The sequence below is a fragment of the Camelus dromedarius genome, chromosome 10 (genome assembly GCF_036321535.1).
Source record: "Camelus dromedarius isolate mCamDro1 chromosome 10, mCamDro1.pat, whole genome shotgun sequence".
Lineage (NCBI taxonomy): Eukaryota > Metazoa > Chordata > Mammalia > Artiodactyla > Camelidae > Camelus > Camelus dromedarius.
Window position 1 is genome coordinate 72,178,342 of NC_087445.1, and position 19,851 is coordinate 72,198,192.

A 19,851-nucleotide genomic window follows, 5' to 3' on the forward strand; every position below is an offset into this window, starting at 1 on the left:
GGCTGGAATCGGGTTGTCTGAAGACCCGTAGCACTGCCACACTGGTGCCTCAGCCTTCCTCGTGCCCACCGTGTCCCTGTCCAGGGCTCCCAGTGGCAGAGGGAAGGTGTGGGAGGCTGGAGGCCTACACTGGAACCATGGCCTTTTCAAGAGGGAAGCCTCATCCTGAGCTCTTGGGAGTTTCTGCAGAAAGAGGAGGGGACTGGGGTGAGCTCCCCATACTTCATCAATCTTTGCCCTAGAGACCACCTTTCCAGACCTGCCAGCTATTTCCACGGCTTCCCAAGGTCCCAGCCACCTCTAACTTGAGGTCAGTAAAAGTCAGCAGTGCCAACGTTGAGGGGAAGGACAGACCCTCAGATGGTCTCTGTCCAGCTGGTGCCCTCACCTGCTCAGGGCACTCGGTGCCCAGATGACCCTGGGCTTTTATAGCACTTGAGAGATGGGCCCTGGACATCAGGATTAGCTGGGGATGGAGCCTGGTCTCTAGATCACAGGGTAGCATTTTTGTCATCAGCTCACGATGGGTTCTCCCGTTAACAATGGCAATAGCTGCCACTTAATGAGTTCTTACCACAGCCCGTGAGTCTTGCCAACTTTTGCCTAGAACCTTCCATTCTTCGTCTGAATAAACCATGTTGGTCTTCTTCCTACCTTTGGGAACAACACCTTGTCCTTACGTGGTGAGCTCCTTGTCATTCACACCTGTGTTCAAATGCCACCTCGGAGAAGCCTTCCCCGACCATCCTGTCTGAAGCAGACCCCTCGCCCTCGCTCCATCTCATCACCTTATTGTCTTTACAGTGCTTACCAGCCAGAAATTATCTTATCGGTTAGTTTATGAGTTCCATGTGCTCCAGGAAGGCAGGGACTTTGTTCTTTGCCTTCACTGCTGGGAACAGTGCCTGACACACAGTAAGAGCTTGCTGCTTGGTGGCTGAAGGGATGGGTGCCAAGCCCCGAGTGCCCCACCTGCAAGATCTCATTAGGTCCCCACAATAACCTCACTTGCAGTAAAGACTGCGTTTCAGGTTTGGGGGGTTGTCCTAGGGTCACACAGTTGGGATATGGTGGAGCTTGGCTGGGGATACATAGGCCTTGAGTCCCCTCCCAGTAGCCCAGGGGAAGCTCCCTTCCTCTCTGTCTGATAAAAGTCTTATGTAGCTGACTCTAGAGCAGTGTTTGGGGTACAGGCTCTGAAGGCAGACAGACCTGGCCCTACCACTGACCAGCCCTGCACCCTTGCAGTAGTCACAGCACCGCTTTGAGCCTCTGTTTTCTCATCTGTAAATGGGAGAGTATGTATCTATCTCACAGTAGGGGCACTGTGTACATGTAGTGCTTTCGTATGTAATCACTTAGGAAATGGAAGGCCCTTTGAGGTCTCTTAAGTCACCATGTACACAATCAAGCCAGAGGTATTTATTTTGCATACACCCAGAGTGGAAGGATTTATACAGCTTAGAGGTCCAAATGCCAAAGGCAACTGAATATCTATGGGATAAGCATCTACTCTGTGCCAGGGCCAGATCACTTCATGCCCCTGGGGAGGCTGAATTCCTTCAAGTGAGTTCAAGTGTCAGTCTGGTAAGTCTGGAGATTTGAGCGCTGATGTTCCCTAATGCAGGGCAGTTGGGAGTTGCATCAGTGGAAGTCAGCCTCAGTTCAGCCTGTCACACAAATGACAGCACCCAGCTCGCCCTTCTTAAGAACCCTCCGTGGTTCTTCACTGCCCTCAGCATAAACTCCTCAGCCTAGCACACAAAGGCTCTTCCAATCACTTTTCCCACTGCCCGCCTGTGTATCCTGATGTACAAGCCCACTAGTCATCAATTATTTCATCAAGATTGTCTAAGTATTTGCCGAATGCTGGAGTTCCGCAGTGACCAAGACAGCTGCATCCCCACCCTCTTGGGGTTGAGCAGTTACAGCAGCTGAGGGCCTTCCACGTGCCAGCCCTGTGCCAAGAGCTTGATGTGCATCATGTCACTGAATCCACACTCAGCCTGAGGTATGAGACGGAGGCAAAGACCATGACGACTCTATTCCCATTCTAACAAGGACACTGAGGCTCCAGGAGGAGTGGTGATTTACCCAATGACTCACAGCTGAGGCTGGGAGTGCAACCCAGCCTGGCAAGCAAAGAAGACAACAATGCGTCATGGGTGTTGACAGAAGTTCCATATGCTCCAGGTGATGAGCACTTGGTGAGAGACAACTTATTCTAGTGACCTAATCTCCACTCACCTTCTCTGTGTGTCCAGCTAGACCGTGAGCAACTTGAAGGCTGACTGTCTTGTCCCCTCTCTGTCCCTCTTGCATCTCCCCTTAAGGCCTGGCCCAGTGTATGTTGGGGGTACTGCGTTGGCTTCACCAATGTGTCCTGGGAGCAACGGGGCTGGTCACCACTGCCTTCCTCCAAATTCTCATGTGCCCACTTTGCATATGACCTCAGCAGTCGAAGTGGAAATGATCGTGCTTATACCTCTGGACCCTGGTGTGGATAAGGTCAGAGCCTCCAATTCACTCTCCCCATCATTCATTCAACAAACATTTATCGAGCCTCTGTTATGTGCTAAGCCCTGTGGATACAATCAGAGATAATCTTCCTGTCTAGATTTTGTATGTACTTTGTGGTCAGTGAGCCTGTGAGCTACAATAATAAATATGACTGCATACCAACCCGGTGGGGTAAACACCATTAGTATGTCCTCATTTTAAATGGAGACTAGAACTTTCAACTGAGAAGTTGACCCTGGTCTGTTGGATGCCAGTACCCATGTCCACAATCCCTGCATCACACTGCCTCCTGAATGTACTACCCATGAGGGAGGTGGTGCTTTAATTTACCTAGGTTCCCTATAAGGATGCACCTGTACTCTGGAAGAAATAGGTCCAAATACTTGTCAGGCCAAAATATTTCATTTTTAATCCCTATAAATAGACCCTGAAAACTGCCCCTCCCCACTTTTAAGGACTTCTATTGGACTAAGGGATTAAGGGATCTATTTAAGGAAAAGTGGCAACTGTGGATGCCCAACATGTTTGATTATCAAGGAACCAAGTTTTCAGAGGCCTAGGGGAAGGACTGGGAAGCTGGCCTATGGCATGACAAATATGGTCACAGTCTTAGAGGTTAACTGATTTGCTGCAGAGTCCAGAACGATCAGAGGCCAAAGATAAGCACAGACCCCAGATCCATGCCCTTTGTACAACCAGGTGTGCCAAGTTGCTTTCAAGATACCATGGATGTGAAAGGATTCCTACAACGCCAAGTTGATTGTGTAACATAGGCTGGTCTCAGGTCTGCAGGAGTTGGGGGTCTTTTGGACCTTATCTCAATGGAATCCGTAAAATATCCGAATGGAAGTTAAAGAGAACCTATCAAAACTCGACTCTGGTGGGACTCGAACCCACAACCTTTGAATAACCACACCCGGATTGGCTAGAAGTCCAATGCGCTATCCATTGCGCCACAGAGCCGGTCACTTAAAACTCCGCCCCTCGGCTCACCTCTGCGTGAAACCGCCCTTTAGCGCTCTTCTAGGTGTGACGTTGGGCCTTTGCTGAACTCTGCTCTGATCTGGGCGCAGACTCAGGATCCTCCACCAACGGTGCGGTGGGGGTGCTCTACCCGACGTTTGGACGTCCAGGGATTGGGGGTCGGGGTCCCAGCAGAGCCCGCCTGTCTCCTTCCGGCCGCGGGGGTCTCCGCGGCCGGGCGGGGTTGCGCGGCGCGGACTACAGTTCCCAGCGTGCCGCGCAGGGCGCCGCCCGAGGCCGTCGCGCGCGCTGGGCGGGCTGGGTCTGGCGGCGTCGGGAGCGCAGAGGCTGCGCTTCGCCGCCGGCTCTGCGGCTAGCTCGCCGTGGGGAAGGCGCGGTAGGCGGCGTTGCCGGCCGGCGCAGCCGGTTTGGGTTGCAGGAGGCGGGCGGGCGGGCGGGGGAGGAGCGCCGCTGGCGGGCGGGGCCAGCTGGGCGGCCGGGCCATGCAGGGCGCAGAGCCGGCTAAGTGCTACTGAGACCCTGCTCTGCGCGCCCAGGAGCGGCTGATGCCCCCCGCGCTCCCCACTCTGCTACCGCAGCTGGGCCGCATCTGGACAGGGCGCCGCGCGGCGGGGCCGAAGCTGGGTGAGCACAGGCCAGGCCACTGGGTCTCCGGGCAGGGGAATGTGCTGAGGTCGGGGGCGCGCCCTGCTGTTCCGTCTCCTTGCCGGGCGCTCTACGACCCTGGCTCAAAGGGCCAGGGCGGTCCGCAGTGACCTGGGACCGGGGCCTGAGGGATCTAGGTATCCCCTTCTCTCCTTGTCACATTCCCCAGACATCCAGGACAGGTTCTTGCCTTCTGACCTGGCAGGCTCTGGGAGGCCAGAGTCTGAGGACTTTGAAGATCTTTAGCGTTGGAGTTGGTTTGGTCCCCTTCCCAGCTTTTGCTTTTCGCATGGAGGAGGGGGTATAGTCTAAGGGCTCCCTGTGATCCAGACCATGTCCTCATCAAGGCTTGGAGAATCTCAGGGTACTTCACAGCCGTGACCTTCAGCCCCTCCCCGGGGAATAGGAGCACTTAGGGAAAACTGAGTCCCATCTGCTGCTCCTTGAGCAAGTCCATAAAGCGCCAGAAATAGAGCCCAGGAGTCCTAATCTCAGGTCTGCCAGCCATTCCTCTCCCCTTTAGCCCCAGTCTCCAAAGATTCATCTGAGTGACTTGCTGAGTGTATTTGTGGGGATGCCTTCAAGACCCTCTTCCTCTCTCTCAGTCACCTTTCTCCTCTGGGCGGTCATCTCTCAGGCATCTCCAGGCTCTAACCTGTTTTCTCCGTCGCCCTCTGTGGGCCAGCAGAGGCATGGCGCTGAGACTGGGTAGGGACTGAGCAGGGTCCCTTCCCAGGAAGCTGCCACTTTGGGTTTTGTGACTTGGCCTGATCATCTACAGAAACTCCCTAGGTCTCTTGGGGGGAGTTGAGCGAAAGGCACTTAAGTCAATACCTGCTCCAAGCCATTTTGGTTAGGATCCTGGTTGTCAGGAGAGTGGACTCCTGTTTTGGTTGGAAGGGCCTTTGAGAGCAATTCTCATTATACCTATTGCAGAGTAGGAGACTAAGGACTCAAGTGGGAAAGGGACTTGCCCAAGGTCATTCAGAGATTCATAAATGGGACTAGGGAGCTAAAACCCAGCCTCTACTCTCAGTCCTGGATCTCCTTACCTCAAGTTCCATACCTCTAGCCTGACCCTTTCAGACAACCCAGGCAAGAGTCCCTGTCCTCAGCTACCCTACTCAATGTGGCTAAGTCTGACTACAGGTTGACCCTTTGGGATCATAGTGGCCTGGCTGCCTGGGCCCAGGCATTGGGTCCACTGACTGCCCTGTGCCCACAGGCCACAATGCTGCTTGGGGCATCTCTGGTGGGGATGCTGCTGTTCTCCAAGCTGGTGCTGAAACTTCCTTGGACCCATGTCGGGTTCTCCCTGCTGTTCCTCTACCTGGGGTCTGGCGGCTGGCGCTTCATCCGAATCTTCATCAAGACTATCAGACGTGATATCTTGTGAGTACCTGGGGTAAAGCGCTCCCTGGGGTCTCCTACATTGTGCTAGGCTCCTAACCCCAAAAATCTTCTCAGACCATACCCATGGCCTCTACCAGCATAGGGTACCTGGGCCCCAAAGGAGCAGCCTCTGCTCCATGCCCTTCCCCTGGTAGTAGTACAGGTATCTCCATCTCCAAGGTCAAAGTCTCCTCCCAGAGAATTTCCCTAACTTGGTGCTCCTTAGCTTGAAGCAGACTTGGGGGCCTGGGACATCAAACACCAGGTGTGTTGAGGAGACATTTGTAACTATAGCTTGTGAGAGGGTGAAGAGGAACCCTGAGGGGAAGGCCTTGTCCTCCGGCTGATGTGAATCTAAGAGGACACTGAGTTTTAGAGCAGGGCTCTGAATCATGTCTGGGAGAACCTGCTCCCCAAAGAAAGTCGGGGATACCCTGTACTAGAAACACCTGCTGCCACCTGCTCTGTGCCAGGGGCTGGGCTGGCTCTGGGATCCAGAGGCAGACCTAGTTCTAGGCCAAGCTCAGACTGGTCAGGGAGACTGGAATGGGACACAGTAAATCCCTAAACTGGCAGTGCCATGTGGGCAGAGACCCTGGCAGTCTTGCTCACAGTAATGTCCCAGCGCCCAGCACAGTGAGGGACCCACGCTCAGAACAGAAAGCTCAGCATTTGTCAGTTGAGTATCAGGTGGCCACTACAGGAGGGGTGGCAGCAGTAGAGCTGTGGGAGAATGGAGCACAGAGAGGTGGCTTCTGGCCAGTGCCTTGGGGAATCAGAGAAGGCCTCCTGGAGGAAAAGCAATTGTACTTGAGAGTCACCTCAAGAAGGTGGGAGCAGGGAATTCTAGGCAGAGGGCACAGCATCAGCAAAGGCATAGAGGCTGGGGAGCTGGGAGAGTTCAGGGGTCAGAGGTGGCAGGGATGGGGCAGGAAAGGGGGATATTGCCAAGCTATTTCACCAACACTTACTGTGCCCAGCCCTGAGCAGGGCCCCAGGGGCAAGATAGTGAATAGGATGGAGCCCCACCCTTGCTGGGCTTACAGGGAGGGGGACTGGACAGATCACAAACATCCTCTTTTTTACTGTGGTAGTAAGGGGGAGAGGTACAATAAGGGGCTGTGGAAGGTCCAGGACGAGGAGTTTGGACTTCGATTCGGGGCCCTGGGGTTGTGGAAGGCTCTGACAGAGCAGCAGACTCAGAGCAGAGCTTAGAGGGTGGTGGGATTGAACTCTGGAACCAGGAAAGACTGAGGTTCAGATGTCAGCGCTGCCACATTCCACCTGTAAATTCATCGCCCGCGTCCCTGGTGTTACTGTGCGGCATTTGTGAGCCACCGCGTGTAAGGCTGCCCTGACACAGGTGCTGGGAAGGGAGAGTGTCACCAGTGGTTGGGCTCAGGAGCTTCAGGCCAGTGGGGTAGCAACCTGGGCCAGGGTCTTAGACCTGCCCCTGCCCCCCACCCCCGCGTGCGCGAGTGTGTGCGCGCGCGCGCACACACACACACACACACACACACAAGCCCAGCAGTCACGGCCCCCTCTGTCTCCCCACAGCGGTGGCATAGTGCTCCTGAAGGTGAAGGCCAAGGTCCGCCGGCACCTGCGGGAGCGGCACACAGTGCCCATCTTGTTTGCCTCCACGGTCCAACGTCACCCTGACAAGACGGCCCTGATCTTTGAGGGCACGGACACCCACTGGACCTTCCGCCAGCTAGATGACTACTCAAGCCGCGTGGCCAACTTCCTGCAGGCCCGGGGCCTGGCCTCGGGTGATGTGGTTGCCCTCTTCATGGAGAACCGCAATGAGTTTGTGGGCCTGTGGCTGGGCATGGCCAAGCTGGGCGTAGAGGCGGCGCTCATCAACACCAACCTCCGGCGGGATGCCCTGCACCACTGCCTGACCTCCTCTCAGGCCCGGGCTCTCATCTTTGGCAGCGAGATGGCCCCAGGTGAGTCCCAGAGGGGCGGGGGACAGGCGAGAGTCCCACAGGACTGCCACACACCCCCTCCAGCCCTTGGGGAGAATGTGTGGCTCAGAGGTTAAGGGCATCAGCCCTGGAGTCAGATGGCCTGGGCTCTGCCCCTGGTACGCTGGAAACCTGAGTGAGAGACGGAAGCTCTGGGCCTCAGTTTCCTCACTATTAAGCACCTACCTCACACTAGTTTCAGGAAGATACGGAAGTCTTAACAAAGTGGCTGATGCTAGGTGAGCCCTCAGATGTAATGGTAACCATTCTTGTGACTAATTAGGCCTCATTTACCTCATCTATAAAATGAGAACAAGAATCTGATCCCCTTTCTCCTGCAGAGACCATGTTTTATTGCCACCTCGGGTACTGATCAAGTGCCGAGCTTGGTGCTTTACAAAAGCAGCTCCAAAACTCTTCATAAAGCCTGCTGAGGTAGATTGTTATCTCAGCTTCACAGATGAGGAGACTGAGGTTCAGAGTGGTGTGAGACACTCACCCCACGTCACACAGCTGATAAGTGAAAGAACTGAGATTTGATCTTGGGCTTTGCCACAGTGTCCCTATTCTTTCTCCCCACGCTGCTGTGGCTACAGGATAATGGACAGGAGAGGTTATTAAGATGCTGAAAGGGGAGGAGGCAGAACGCAGTAGGGAGAAGGGGGAGGGTTGGACAAATCAAGAGGAAGCCAGAGGAAGTGGGGCCGAGTGGGCCAGGACTGGCCTGTGCCCAAGGTGGGTGAGTATCTGGATGTCTGTAGTGCACAGGGGAGCCCAACAGAAGGTTCTCACTCTCTGAAGACACTGGGGGCCTGCTGGCCTCTGACCCCACTGCTTCCTTCTAAACAGCCCCCCAGGATGAGTGTAGTACAGTGAGTAAGCGTATAAACCTTGGTGTGTGATAGAGCTGGCTTTGAGTCCCAGCTCCGGCACATTCTAGTTGTAAGCGAGTCCTTTCTATTCTCAGAGTCTCAGTTTTCTCATCTGTAAAATGGGTTGTTATTGGCACCTAATTTTTGTGAACAGGAGAATACATTTAAAGGTCCTGCAGTATAGTTAGCTGTTGCTCCTATCAGGACCTTCCTTATACTGAGGTCCCAGGTGCTTCATCCATCTCTCTGCCCCACCCAGCCCGTCTTTCCTCAAAACATGCTCAGCCCTGACGTGAGCAGAGGTTCCTGGGAACGTGGCGTTTCCTGATCTTCCCTGTCTTCCCCACAGCTGTCTGGGAGATCCACACCAGCCTGGACCCCTTGCTCAGTCTCTTCTGCTCCGGTCCCTGGGAACCCAGCGCGGTGCCCGCTGGCACAGAACACCTGGACCCCCTGCTGGAAGAGGCCCCCAAGCACCTACCCAGCCGCCCCAACAAGGGCTTCTTAGGTGGGCCCCTCCCCTCACAGAGGGATTCTAAGATGGCCAAGGACAGAGCACTGGCCTCTGGGCCTGGGGTCTGCTGTAAATATGCCGTGCAGCCTGGAGAGAGTCACACCACCTCCCTTCTCCATCTGGGAAAATGAAGACAGTAACCCTGGGGTTACTACGAAGGCTGCATGAGCTAATGTGTGAAAGTGCCAGGCACAAAAAACGCAATTCTTGAACAGCCTTCGTTGATGCCTAACGAACATGTGCAGGATCACGAGGAGCCCAGGAGCCTGCTTTGTCTGAGTTTGGCCTGGGGGTGGGCTGGGGGCAAGACCCTTTGTATATTCATCCAGCACCTGTTTAGTGAAGACCCCGATGGGCTGCACTGGGCTACCTGCCTCTCCCTCCCCTCCTCCAGGCAGCCTCCCGGGTCCTCTCACATCTCTTCCTCTACCCTCTAGCCTGCCTTGTGGAGCCCATAGCTTGCTGCCTTGCCTGGAGGCTCAGAGTGTGGGCTAAGTTCATATCCCAGTTCTGTGTCTTCCCTTGTGTGACCCTGAACACCTGAGCTGCCCTCTGAGCCTCGGTTCCCACTGCCATAAAACTAGGGATGGTAGCAGAACCTGTGTTATGGAGCAGCTTTGAGGATTGGAAGAGATACAGTGGGAAGCTAGGGTATGACTGGAAGTGCTCAGTAACTGGCCATTGTTGTCATCATTTAACCTCTGCTGTATGTGGATCTTGTCTGCTGGGTGCTATTGTAACCTCCTTGAGGGCAGGGACTCAGGCTGGTTGTGCCAGGTGTCCTGATGTCCTGGAACCTCCAGCCTTTTGGAGCTCAGCCTCATACAATAACTGTAATGTGACAGCCCCTGCTCCGGGCTGTAGGGAGGGATAAAGAAATGGTCAGTGGTGCAGAAACTACCTCTGCACCCTGCTTCCTGCAGCTAATGCCTCCTCATGCTCCAAGACTCGGGGTAGGCACCACCTCCTTTGAGAAGCCCTCCCTGGTGTTACCTCCCCTCCCTGAAGCCAGGGTCAGGTGCTGCCACTGGGCTTTGACAGGGCCTGTACTACCCAGCACTTTGTCCTCGGCATTAGAAATGCCCATGTCCTCATATTCCTGTTCCATTTGGCTGTGACCACTACCCGCACAGGGCCTGTTCCCATCCTAGTAACTGATGTCTCCCCAGGCTTGGTACAGAGCAAGGGCCCAGAAAAAGTTTGTTGAAGGAACAGGTGCAGGCATTAAAGCAGAGTGGTGTCTGGGGTCATCAGAGTAGGCTTCCTGGAGGAGGTGTGATGGGAGTGGGTATTGAACGATGCACACATACACATGTTCATCTGTCTTGACTCTGGGCCCAGCCATGTGCTGCCCCCTCTCACAGCCAATCCTGTGTTTGTTTTCTTCAGATAAGCTCTTCTACATCTACACGTCAGGTACCACAGGACTGCCCAAAGCCGCCATCGTGGTGCACAGCAGGTAAGGGAAAGGTGCTCTGAGGGGAGGCCTGGGATGGTGGGGCCTGGGAGCCTCTCCTCCTGCCTTTCCAGGGGCCTACTGAGCCCTTCGCCCTCTCCCCTTCCAGGTATTACCGCATGGTTGCCCTGGTGTACTACGGATTCCGCATGCAGCCTGACGACATTGTTTATGACTGCCTCCCTCTCTACCACTCTGCAGGTATCCCAGGCCTGCCCTCTCAGCCTCCAGCACCCCCAAGGTCTCAGGAACCCCGCCCCTCTTGACAGGCAGTGTTGCAGGAGAATCATGTGACCTCTGGAGTCAAATATGGGTTCAAATCCAGATGTGGCCATTGACTTGACCTCTGAATGAGGGTGTCCACACCAGCATCACTGGTGTGTGTGGTTGTGTCCCACAAGGCACCTGGGCTGGCCTGACTGTTCAGTTCATTTACACAGGTGGGCGTGGCCTTGCCGCTTTCTCTTATAAAGAAGGACAGAGATGCAATAAATATAGCTCCTGCCCTCAAGTTGCTTAGAGTTTGGGTATATGTGTATTTGGAGCAGGATGAGTGATGGGAACCTACCTGACTCCAGTACAAGAAAAGGCATCAACTGTGGGGAGGAGCAGGGAGCAGGAGCTCAGCTCAAGGGAAGAGCCCAGTGATGGCTAGGAAGGGTTCCTGGAGAAGGTGTACCCAAGGCAGGCAGATGTGAGATGCTGAGCCAGGCAGGCTAGCTCAGTCCCTGCTGGCTGAGTAGCAGCATTATGGATATTAGAGCAAGATTTTGGAGGCCAGCTCCAGAGGCCCCAGGGGATGGTCTAAGGAGTGCGCACTCAATCCCGTAGGCCCTGGGGAGCCGTGGAAGGTGTCTGACCAGGAGCAAGAGATATGATTAGGTAGTGTTGGAGGGACAGGACAAGAAAGAGAGACTGGGGAAAGGGCCTGTGAGGAGGTTGGGCTGTGTAAGAGGAAGCTCTAGAGGGAAGGTCTCCTGTCTCCCTGACCTCTGGGGCTCACCTCTCTGCTTCAGGAAACATCGTGGGAATCGGGCAGTGCCTGCTCCACGGCATGACAGTGGTGATCCGGAAGAAGTTCTCAGCTTCCCGGTTCTGGGACGATTGTATCAAGTACAACTGCACAGTGAGTGGGAAGGGAAGGGGGATGAGATCCCTGTCCCCTCATGGCCTTTCCCCCGGTTCTTACAGCTGGAGGCAGCCAACCATTTATTCAGGGCAACACTCCTATTGTTCAGATGGGGAGACCGAGGCACAGAGAGGGACAGGTTTGCGCAGCCAGCCCCTGGGTGGAACACAAGCCTAGTAGGGGTAGGGCCTTGGGGGATGGGCAGGCAGTGAAGTGAGAGCAGCCTCAGGGGCCCAGACTCACTCCAAGTCCATCCGCAGATTGTGCAGTACATCGGCGAACTGTGCCGCTACCTCCTGAACCAGCCACCCCGGGAGGCAGAAAACCGGCACCGGGTGCGCATGGCACTTGGCAACGGCCTCCGACAGTCCATCTGGACCGACTTTTCTAGCCGCTTCCACATCCCCCAGGTGGCCGAGTTCTACGGGGCCACTGAGTGCAACTGCAGCCTGGGCAACTTCGATGGCCAGGTGCCACCCAGTTGGGGATGCGGGTGGACCCTGGAGGCACTGGGGGCAGAGGGGAGGGCAGAGTTCCAGCATGGGAATGTGGGTGCCAGAGCCACTACACACACACACACACACACACACACACACACACACACACACACACACACACACACACACACACACACACACACACACACACACACACACACACGAGTCTAGTTTCGGGCCTATGGTGGGAGACCCCGGCTCAAGTCTTGGCCTTTGCAGGTGGGGGCCTGTGGCTTCAACAGCCGCATCCTGTCCTCTGTGTACCCCATCCGGCTGGTACGTGTCAACGAGAACACCATGGAGCTGATCCGGGGACCTGATGGCGTTTGCCTCCCCTGCAAGCCAGGTCTGCCCCAGGGTTGGGATTGGGGGGTCAGAGTGGGTGGGGCTGGCTTGGGAGGGACATGGGACGGGGTGGGTGGGTGGGGAACCCCATCCTGATCAGTGGCCGTCAGTCAGCTCTTAGGGCTGCAGACATTTACTTCTTCATCCGTCCATTTATTTCTTCATCAGTCTATTTGTGCACTTCCGTGTTGTGGACTCTGGGTCCGGGCTGCCTGATCCTGGCTCATCCCCCCGAGAGCTGTGCCTGAGTTCCCATATCTGCACATGGGGCTGATGGCAGCACTTCCACATCGGCTTCCCCGAGGGCTCCGGGTGGTGAAAGACATAATGCTGTTTGAGCAGAGCCAGGGCCCAGGCAGTGCTGGCACTAGTTAGACTTGTCCACACAGAGCTTGGCCACCCTTTCATTTGTTTGCTCGACTTTCCATCTGTTCAGTGACCAGACGTGACCAAGTTCCTCCGTGTGCTAGACCTGCCAGGAGAACTCCCTGCCCTTGGGGCTCCCAGGCTGGGGAAGAAATGGGCACTTCTCTGGGCAGCAGTAGGGGCATTTAGGGTGCAAAAGAGACCCCAAGGCGAATGTGACCCTGGTTTTGCTATCCCCAGGTGAGCCAGGCCAGCTAGTGGGCACCATCATCCAGAAGGACCCCCTGCGGCGCTTCGATGGCTACCTCAACCAGGGCGCCAACAATAAGAAGATTGCCAAGGATGTCTTCAGGAAGGGGGACCAGGCCTACCTCACTGGTGGGTGGGCACCTCTCCCCAGGCCTTTGCTGCCCCTCAGTGAGAGTGGAGAGGAATGAAGGGGCCTTTCCTCCTTTTCAGAGAACACCTCCCAGAATTCCCCCAGGCCTGGCCCGAGCCCGCGGGCCCTGCCTCACACCACTCCTTTCTAGGCGATGTGCTGGTGATGGACGAGCTGGGCTACCTGTACTTTCGGGACCGCACGGGGGACACGTTCCGCTGGAAAGGGGAGAACGTGTCCACCACCGAGGTGGAAGGCACGCTCAGCCGTCTGCTGGACATGGCTGACGTGGCAGTGTATGGCGTCGAGGTGCCAGGTACCTGGGGAGGCAGGAGGTGCCGGGCCTGTGTGTGGAGGCACCACAGGGGCCACTGCCAGCTCTTACTGTCTGCTCTGCTGTCCAGGAACCGAGGGCCGGGCTGGAATGGCTGCTGTGGCCAAGCCCTTTGGCAGCTGTGACCTGGAGCACTTTGCCCGACTCCTGGACAAGGAGCTGCCCCTGTACGCCCGCCCCATCTTCCTGCGCTTCCTGCCTGAGCTGCACAAAACAGGTCTGTCCCCCTGGGACACAGGGTCCTTCTGGAGAGACCAGGGTGGCTATCATTTGACCTTCACCCACCACCTTGCCAGGTGATTGGTAACCTGACCTGCCTGCATTCAAGTGAGTGCACCAGGCCTTCAGAGAGATAGAATACGTCCTTCATTAGTCTGCGCCAGGCACTGTGCTAGGCTTTGGAGACGTAGGTGACAAATTCCGGCAGGACTTGTGCCTTCCTGGAGCTCTGGAGCAGTAGGGGACACAGCCACAGGGACGGTGAATCCCAAAGATAAAGAACGGAATGCAGATCAAACTGATAGAAAAGTGAATGAGGGGCATGGGGATGACTGGGAGGCTCCCCTGAGGAGGTGACTGTTCATCTGAGGCCTGAATGAGAGAGAGAGGACTTTCTGGGGGTGGTAGGCATTCTAGGCTGTAGGAACAGCGAGTGTGAAGTCCCTGAGGCAGGAAGGTACTAGAGGAATGAAAGGAGACCCCCGAAGCTGGAGCCAGTAGAGGGTGGGCAGCGGTGTGAGGTGGGATGGAGAGGGCTGCTGGGGCCTTGTGGGCTGGGGAGGGGCTTGGATTGTGCCCGGGGCAGTAGGGAGCCACAGCAGTGTTTGAGCAGGGCAGTGACCTTATCAGATTTGTTTCCTACAAAGCCCTCTGGCAGCTGTGTGCAGAGTATGTGTAGAGGCTGCAGGTGGCCCTAGGGGAGGGGAGATGAGAAAAGGGCTGTCATCCAGGGAGGGGTGAGTGGTGGGTCCACTGTGACATGGTGGGGTGTTGCCATCCTTCTGTCCGTTGGTCCACTGCTGGTTCTCAGGAGTTCCCTGATGGGCAGGAAGCGCTGAGGCTCATGCCCAGACCTCCCCTCTGCTCTCCTCAGTCCTTGCTGCCCATCCTAGCTCCCTACACTGCTCAGCCTCTCCTTGGCTGCTCAGCCTGGGGCCACGTCTGCCTAGCTACCTCCCAGGGGGTCATTGTGTCTGCCCCTCTCTTGATGGAAGGCCTTCCCTTATTGACGTGGCCCCTGCCAGATAGTGGGCCCCTGGGCACACCTGAAGCAGTGGGGAGGGTCAGATGGGGACACTGGTGCTGTGCTCCTGACCAAGACTGTAAGCTCCCTGAGGACTAGAGGGCCGCTGTGACTTCTGCGTCCAGGAGGGAGGAAGTGTTCTGTCCCTGTGCTGTTGGCCCCATGTAGCTGTTGAGCACTTGAAGTGGGACCAGTGTGGCTGAGAAACCAAATTTTAAATTTTGTTTAATTTTAATTAAATTTACATAGCCATTCAGGGCTAGTGACTACCCTATTGGACAGTGCGGGTATAAATGGCCTTTCCCAGGATGGCTAGACTGCTTTCAGGACACCCCCAAGAGGGTGGGGGTGGAGCTGCAAGGCTCCTTGAGGCCTGGACTCACTCAGAACTCCCACAACATCACTTCTGCCACATCCTGTGGGTCAAAGAAGTCATACGGCCAGTCTGGATTCAAGGAGGGGTTGAGAAAGACTCCAGCTCTTAACTGGGAGAAGTGGCCAAGCCACATGGCAGAGGAGTGTGTGTACAGGGAGGGGAGGAATCTGTAGCCATTTCTGGCATCTGTCACACCTGGGTTCAGATCCCAGCACACTGCTTACAAGCTGTGTGATGCTGGCCTAGAGATGTGCCTCTCTGAGCATCAGTCTTCTCATATGTATACAGAGGCTAACCCTACATTGATTGAAAGATGCATAATTTACATTATATACTATTAAGGAGAAAAAAAACACTGCTAATTGAGTTCTTTCAGAGATGTTAAAATCCAAAAACTTGTGCATCTTAGAATCTATAGAATATGGTTGAGCACCTGCCCCTGGGGTTGGTGTGCAGATTAAATGACATCACACCTTTACCTGGGAGGTGCACCAATAAAGGGAGCCATCACGGAAGACCCCCGTTCTGGCCCTCATTCAGCTGTCACTCAGCACGTGGCCCTGGGCTAATAGCTTCCCTTCTTCAGGCCTGAGTTTCCCTGTCTGCACAAAGGGGCAGATAACACCCCCCAACCCTGGCACCTTTGCTAGGGCTGCTCTGTTACATAATGTAATGGATGGAGCCTTTGCAAACTGTAAAGGGCAGTTCCCCTCCTCCCACACTTCCCCTTTTCCTGTGTTCTCTCCAGCCCTCTCTCTTAGCCCCGTGTCAACCCTGGGGGGTGGGTTCCTGGGAGCTCAGGCTTTTGCTCTGCACTCTCTGACCCTTCTTCCCCCTTGTCTTCCCACTCCCTCAGGGACTTTTAAGTTACAGAAGATGGAGCTGCGGAAGGAGGGCTTTGACCTGAAGGTTGTGAAAGACCCGCTGTTCTACCTGGACGCGCGGAAGGGCCGCTATGTCCCACTGGACCAAGAGGCCTACACCCGCATCCAGGCAGGCGAGGAGAAGCTGTGATTGGCCCCAGGTCCCTCTGAGAGCCAGTGGATACTGGATCCAGAGCCCCAGCTCCCACCCCAGAGGGGTCCTGGGCGAAGCCAGACCAAAGCAAGCAGGGCCCAGCACCTTGACCCAGAGGTGCTGATCCCTTCTCCTCAAAACTGCCAAGGGACTCACTGCCGCCTCCCCCGCCCCCGAGGCTTTCTGTGAAAGCCTCACATCCATGTTATGTCTTCGAGGCCACGCAGGGCCTCTGGGCCCCAGGCTGAGACTGAGACCCTCAGGATGATGTCTTGGGTCAGGGCCGGGGGAGGTGGGAGATCACCAAGCACCCCCAAAGCGCAGGCAGCTTGTAAATGGGACGAAGGCGGAAGCTCCCAGACTCAGGAAGCCAGCAAAGTGGGCAGGGGCAGTGGTGGCTTTGGCTCAGGTGTCCAAAGAGGATCCAGACCCTGGCGCTGCTCAGGTGTCACCCAGCCCAGGCGGCGCCTGCAGGAGGGCAGGAGGAGGACTGGACACAGCAGTTGGCCTGGACGGAGCATGCCCTCCTTCTCCTCTCCCTGGGTGGCTACCTGGCTCTCCCTCTGGCAGGACTTTTCTGTCTCTGTGGGTCTGTCTGTCCATGTCACCATCTCCATCTCTGTACTGGCCCAACTGTGAGACAAGAAGGGGTGGGAGGCGCTCAGGGGCCAATAAACTCTGCCTTGACTCCCCCAGGCTGTGTGCATGCCACCTGAGCTCACCCCTAGCCTGATCAGGCCCCAGCTCCTGCCCCAGGCACTCACTTGCCCATTTATTCATTCACTTGGACTGAGGGATGTGGCAGGTAAGAGGCCACAGCCCCTGTCCGCAGTGTTATCTCAGACAGAGGGCAGTTCCCACCTGAGCCTGGCAAGGTGTTTTAACAGCGTGAGCTTGAAAGTCCAAACCAACTGTGTCACTTAGGAGCTTGTGGCCTTGGGCAAGTGGCTCAGTGTCCTCATCTATGACATGGGAATAATCAGGATTCAGAGAGCTAAAGGTAGCCATTATGAGAAAAGGGCTGTTCAGAGTCTTCGAGGGAGGAAACCCTAGCCCATGGTGGGGTCCCATCTCCAGACCCTTGCTCATGCAGTTCCCTCTGCTGGGGTCCATTTTCCCAGGGTCTTGGGGGCCGTGGGAGGCAAAGCATGGCTTCCTAACCAGCTGGGTGGTCTAGGAAACTTCCTGGAGCAGTCTTTCCAGTGCTGTAGTCAGCAGCGCCAGTGGAAGGCCACCTGTCTCTAGAGCCCATTGCTGGAGTCACACCCAGGCTGGAAAGGTCCCACCCAGTGGGAAGAGGGTGGTCCAACCAAACACAGGGCAGCAGGCAGTGTGTGTGCCCCAGGGCATTATCTGCACTGTTTAACCCTCACCACTTGGCTGTTTAACCTCTGTCACTTGGCTGAGGTCACACAGCAAGTAGTGGGGACTGGAATGCAAACCCCAGCTCTGTGCTCTTCCTGCTGCTCCACTGCCCCCTTGGTGTAGAAGCCAACAGGAAAGCTAGAAGAGCTTCCATTCCACACATGCTTGTGGAGCCATCTGTGAGCCACACCCCAGGCCAGCAGCTGACAGTTTGGGTGGAGGGTGGCCAGGATAAGAAATTTGGGGGGGTGACCTTTGAAAGATTGAGGAGTCTGGTGCCACTCTTGACAGAAGTGAGAGGGGCAGACCTGGAGTTGGCCCTTGGAGAGCAATGCTCAGTGGGGTTTGGGAGTGGCAGGCATGGCTGCGGTGGCCCAGTGTGACCAGCAGAGGGTGCATGGGGCTTGCAGAATCAGGTCCAGTCCTTAGTGCTCAGCCAGGGGAGCTGGGAAGAGGGACTGTAAGTTCCTCCTTCACCCCAAGGCAGGTACCCAGCCCAGAGGACTCCCTGGTGGGCCTTTGGGCTTCTGAGGAGCTGGATTTGGCTGACAGTGAAGCTTTGTGTCTTTAACCCTCAGCAATGAATGCTCTCCGATGGGAAGGAGGCCCCTGTTCCTTCCCCCAGATTGAACACCATCACTGAAAGGCAGTATGGAGTGGTGGTTTAAAGCTCCAGCTTGGGAGTCAATCAGACCTGGGTTCAAGTCTATTTGCCAGGCTGAGCCTCAGTTTCCTCTCCTGTAAATGGAGATCTAGGAATCTACCTTGGGACAGTTATGAACATACAATGAGATCGTGCTTGGAAATCTCTTAGCAAGGGGTCTGGTGCTGGTATGTGCTCAGTACGTGGTAGCTAAAAGAATACGAGATATATTCAGGTGTTAATACCCCAGACTAGGTCTAAGTTTCCCACTTCTGTGCTGCACCCCGCTCTGCCCACATCCCCTCCGTGAAGGGACGGGACTGGTGGGCCTCTGGGCCTTGCAGCTCTCCTGTCTGCCTCTGGTCATCTCAAGCCATGGCTGTGAGTCGTCTCCCATGCCTGCAGCAAGTGCTCGGTACACAGTGCTTGTGAAGTCAGTTAATGATAGCTCCTGTTTACTGGGCATTTCCTTATATGTCTGTAGTGCCCCATGGTTTACAAAGCGCAGTGTAAGTTCGTCTATGGGGCAGATTCTAAAGGCCCACGCTGTGCAGGGAGCTGGTGGCGGGGATACGGTATGAGAGACCCGGACCCTAGGTCTACCCTCAGGGAGCCCACTATCTGGGGGCAGGGGAGAGGGGGCTGTTAAGTCAGGAAGCAAAGGGTATTTGCTTAGCTGCACCCTAACCCAGTGCCCTGATGGGTGGAGGGGTCATGTTTCATGGTCACAGGGGCCTTTCAAAGAAGAGTTATCAAAAAATAGGAGGGGTAAGAATGTTCCAGACAGAAGGAGCAGTGAAACAGGCATGGAGGTGAAGGGTGAGCAGGGCTGATGAAAGAAGGGTCGTGAGGCTGCAGGGGTGGGGCTAGGGGAGAGCTGAGGCAAGGTGTGCAAAGTGAATCCTTTGTGGGCCTTTATCCTTGCACACCTCCAGGTCTGGGAGCTCAGCTAGGAAATCCTTATATCAGGCCAAACCCGCTTCCTTCGACTTGCTAACAGCCACCACCATGGAGCACTTCCTAGTGCGTGATGCAGTGCCAAGCACTTTATATGCATTATTTCATTAAACCCATAACACAAAGCAGCTACTATTTTTAACCCCATTCCACAGATGAGGAACCTGAGGCTCAGAGGGGCAGTCACAGGGCCTAGGAATAGCAGCGCTTGGATGCAGGCCCCCGCCCCGGAGCCTCAGTGTTCCCATCTGCACGCTGCACTGGGGAAGCTGGAAGGGGCCTGCCTTGAGCGTCCCCGGAGGTCCTACCGCCTTCAGACAGGCAAGTGGCTGCCCAGGCCAGTGCTTGGCGTATCACTTTCAATTCCTGGGAAGAAGGTTAAATACGTCCAAGGGGCCCATTGAGGCGCTGGCAGCAAGGGAAGGCGCAACCAAGTGACTTTCAAAGGGGCCTGAATGCGTGGCCAGCCCCTCCCTTGGAGGAGGGGGCCCAGCTTCCTCCCAGCCTAATGATATTCTGGGCTCAGCCCTCGTCTTTGGCGGCAGTTTAACCCGAGCTGGGGCGGATTTCTTTCTCACTGATCTCAGCTTGACACCCAATTAGCACAAGAATGGGAGGAGGAAGCCTGTGAGAGGCACCTCCCAGCCTCCCGGGGAGCACGAGGGGAGCAGGCGGGGAGACAAAAGGCAGTGGGCAGGGGGGCACCCATGCCCTTGCCTCCCCCGCAGACGCTGCCATTGTCTCCCTAGGAGCTTCAGAGGGGATGGAGTCCAACGCCCGGGCTGGCCAGCCTGCTAGAGGGACAGGGGTTGGGGCCCAAGTCCCTCTTCTGTGTGGATCCCAGGGG

At 55.8% G+C, this 19,851-nt stretch overlaps 1 protein-coding gene and 1 non-coding gene across 4 annotated transcripts; one reads left to right on the forward strand and one right to left on the reverse strand.

Moving 5' to 3' along the window:
* Window positions 1-3,392: 3,392 nt before the first annotated feature.
* On the reverse strand, window positions 3,393-3,483 carry TRNAR-UCU (transfer RNA arginine (anticodon UCU)). The gene is given in 2 exon segments: window positions 3,393-3,428; window positions 3,447-3,483. It is a non-coding gene; the product is annotated as a tRNA-Arg (tRNA).
* A 61-nt stretch (window positions 3,484-3,544) lies between these two features.
* Window positions 3,545-16,734, forward strand: SLC27A4 (solute carrier family 27 member 4). Of its 3 annotated transcripts, none has more exons than XM_031450612.2 (13): window positions 3,545-3,614; window positions 5,375-5,541; window positions 7,099-7,493; window positions 8,733-8,891; window positions 10,287-10,356; window positions 10,463-10,554; window positions 11,370-11,479; window positions 11,743-11,952; window positions 12,199-12,325; window positions 12,931-13,068; window positions 13,221-13,385; window positions 13,474-13,620; window positions 15,879-16,734. In XM_031450612.2, exons 2-13 carry the CDS (start codon window positions 5,381-5,383, stop codon window positions 16,034-16,036), a joined length of 1,932 nt encoding a protein of 643 aa, XP_031306472.2. In that variant the 5' UTR covers window positions 3,545-3,614; window positions 5,375-5,380; the 3' UTR covers window positions 16,037-16,734. The 3 variants fall into 3 exon arrangements, with proteins under 3 accessions (XP_031306472.2, XP_064346629.1, XP_064346628.1); XM_064490559.1 differs by lacking the exon at window positions 3,545-3,614 and adding an exon at window positions 3,820-3,880; XM_064490558.1 differs by lacking the exon at window positions 3,545-3,614 and adding an exon at window positions 3,946-4,128.
* The last annotated feature ends 3,117 nt before the right edge of the window (window positions 16,735-19,851 follow it).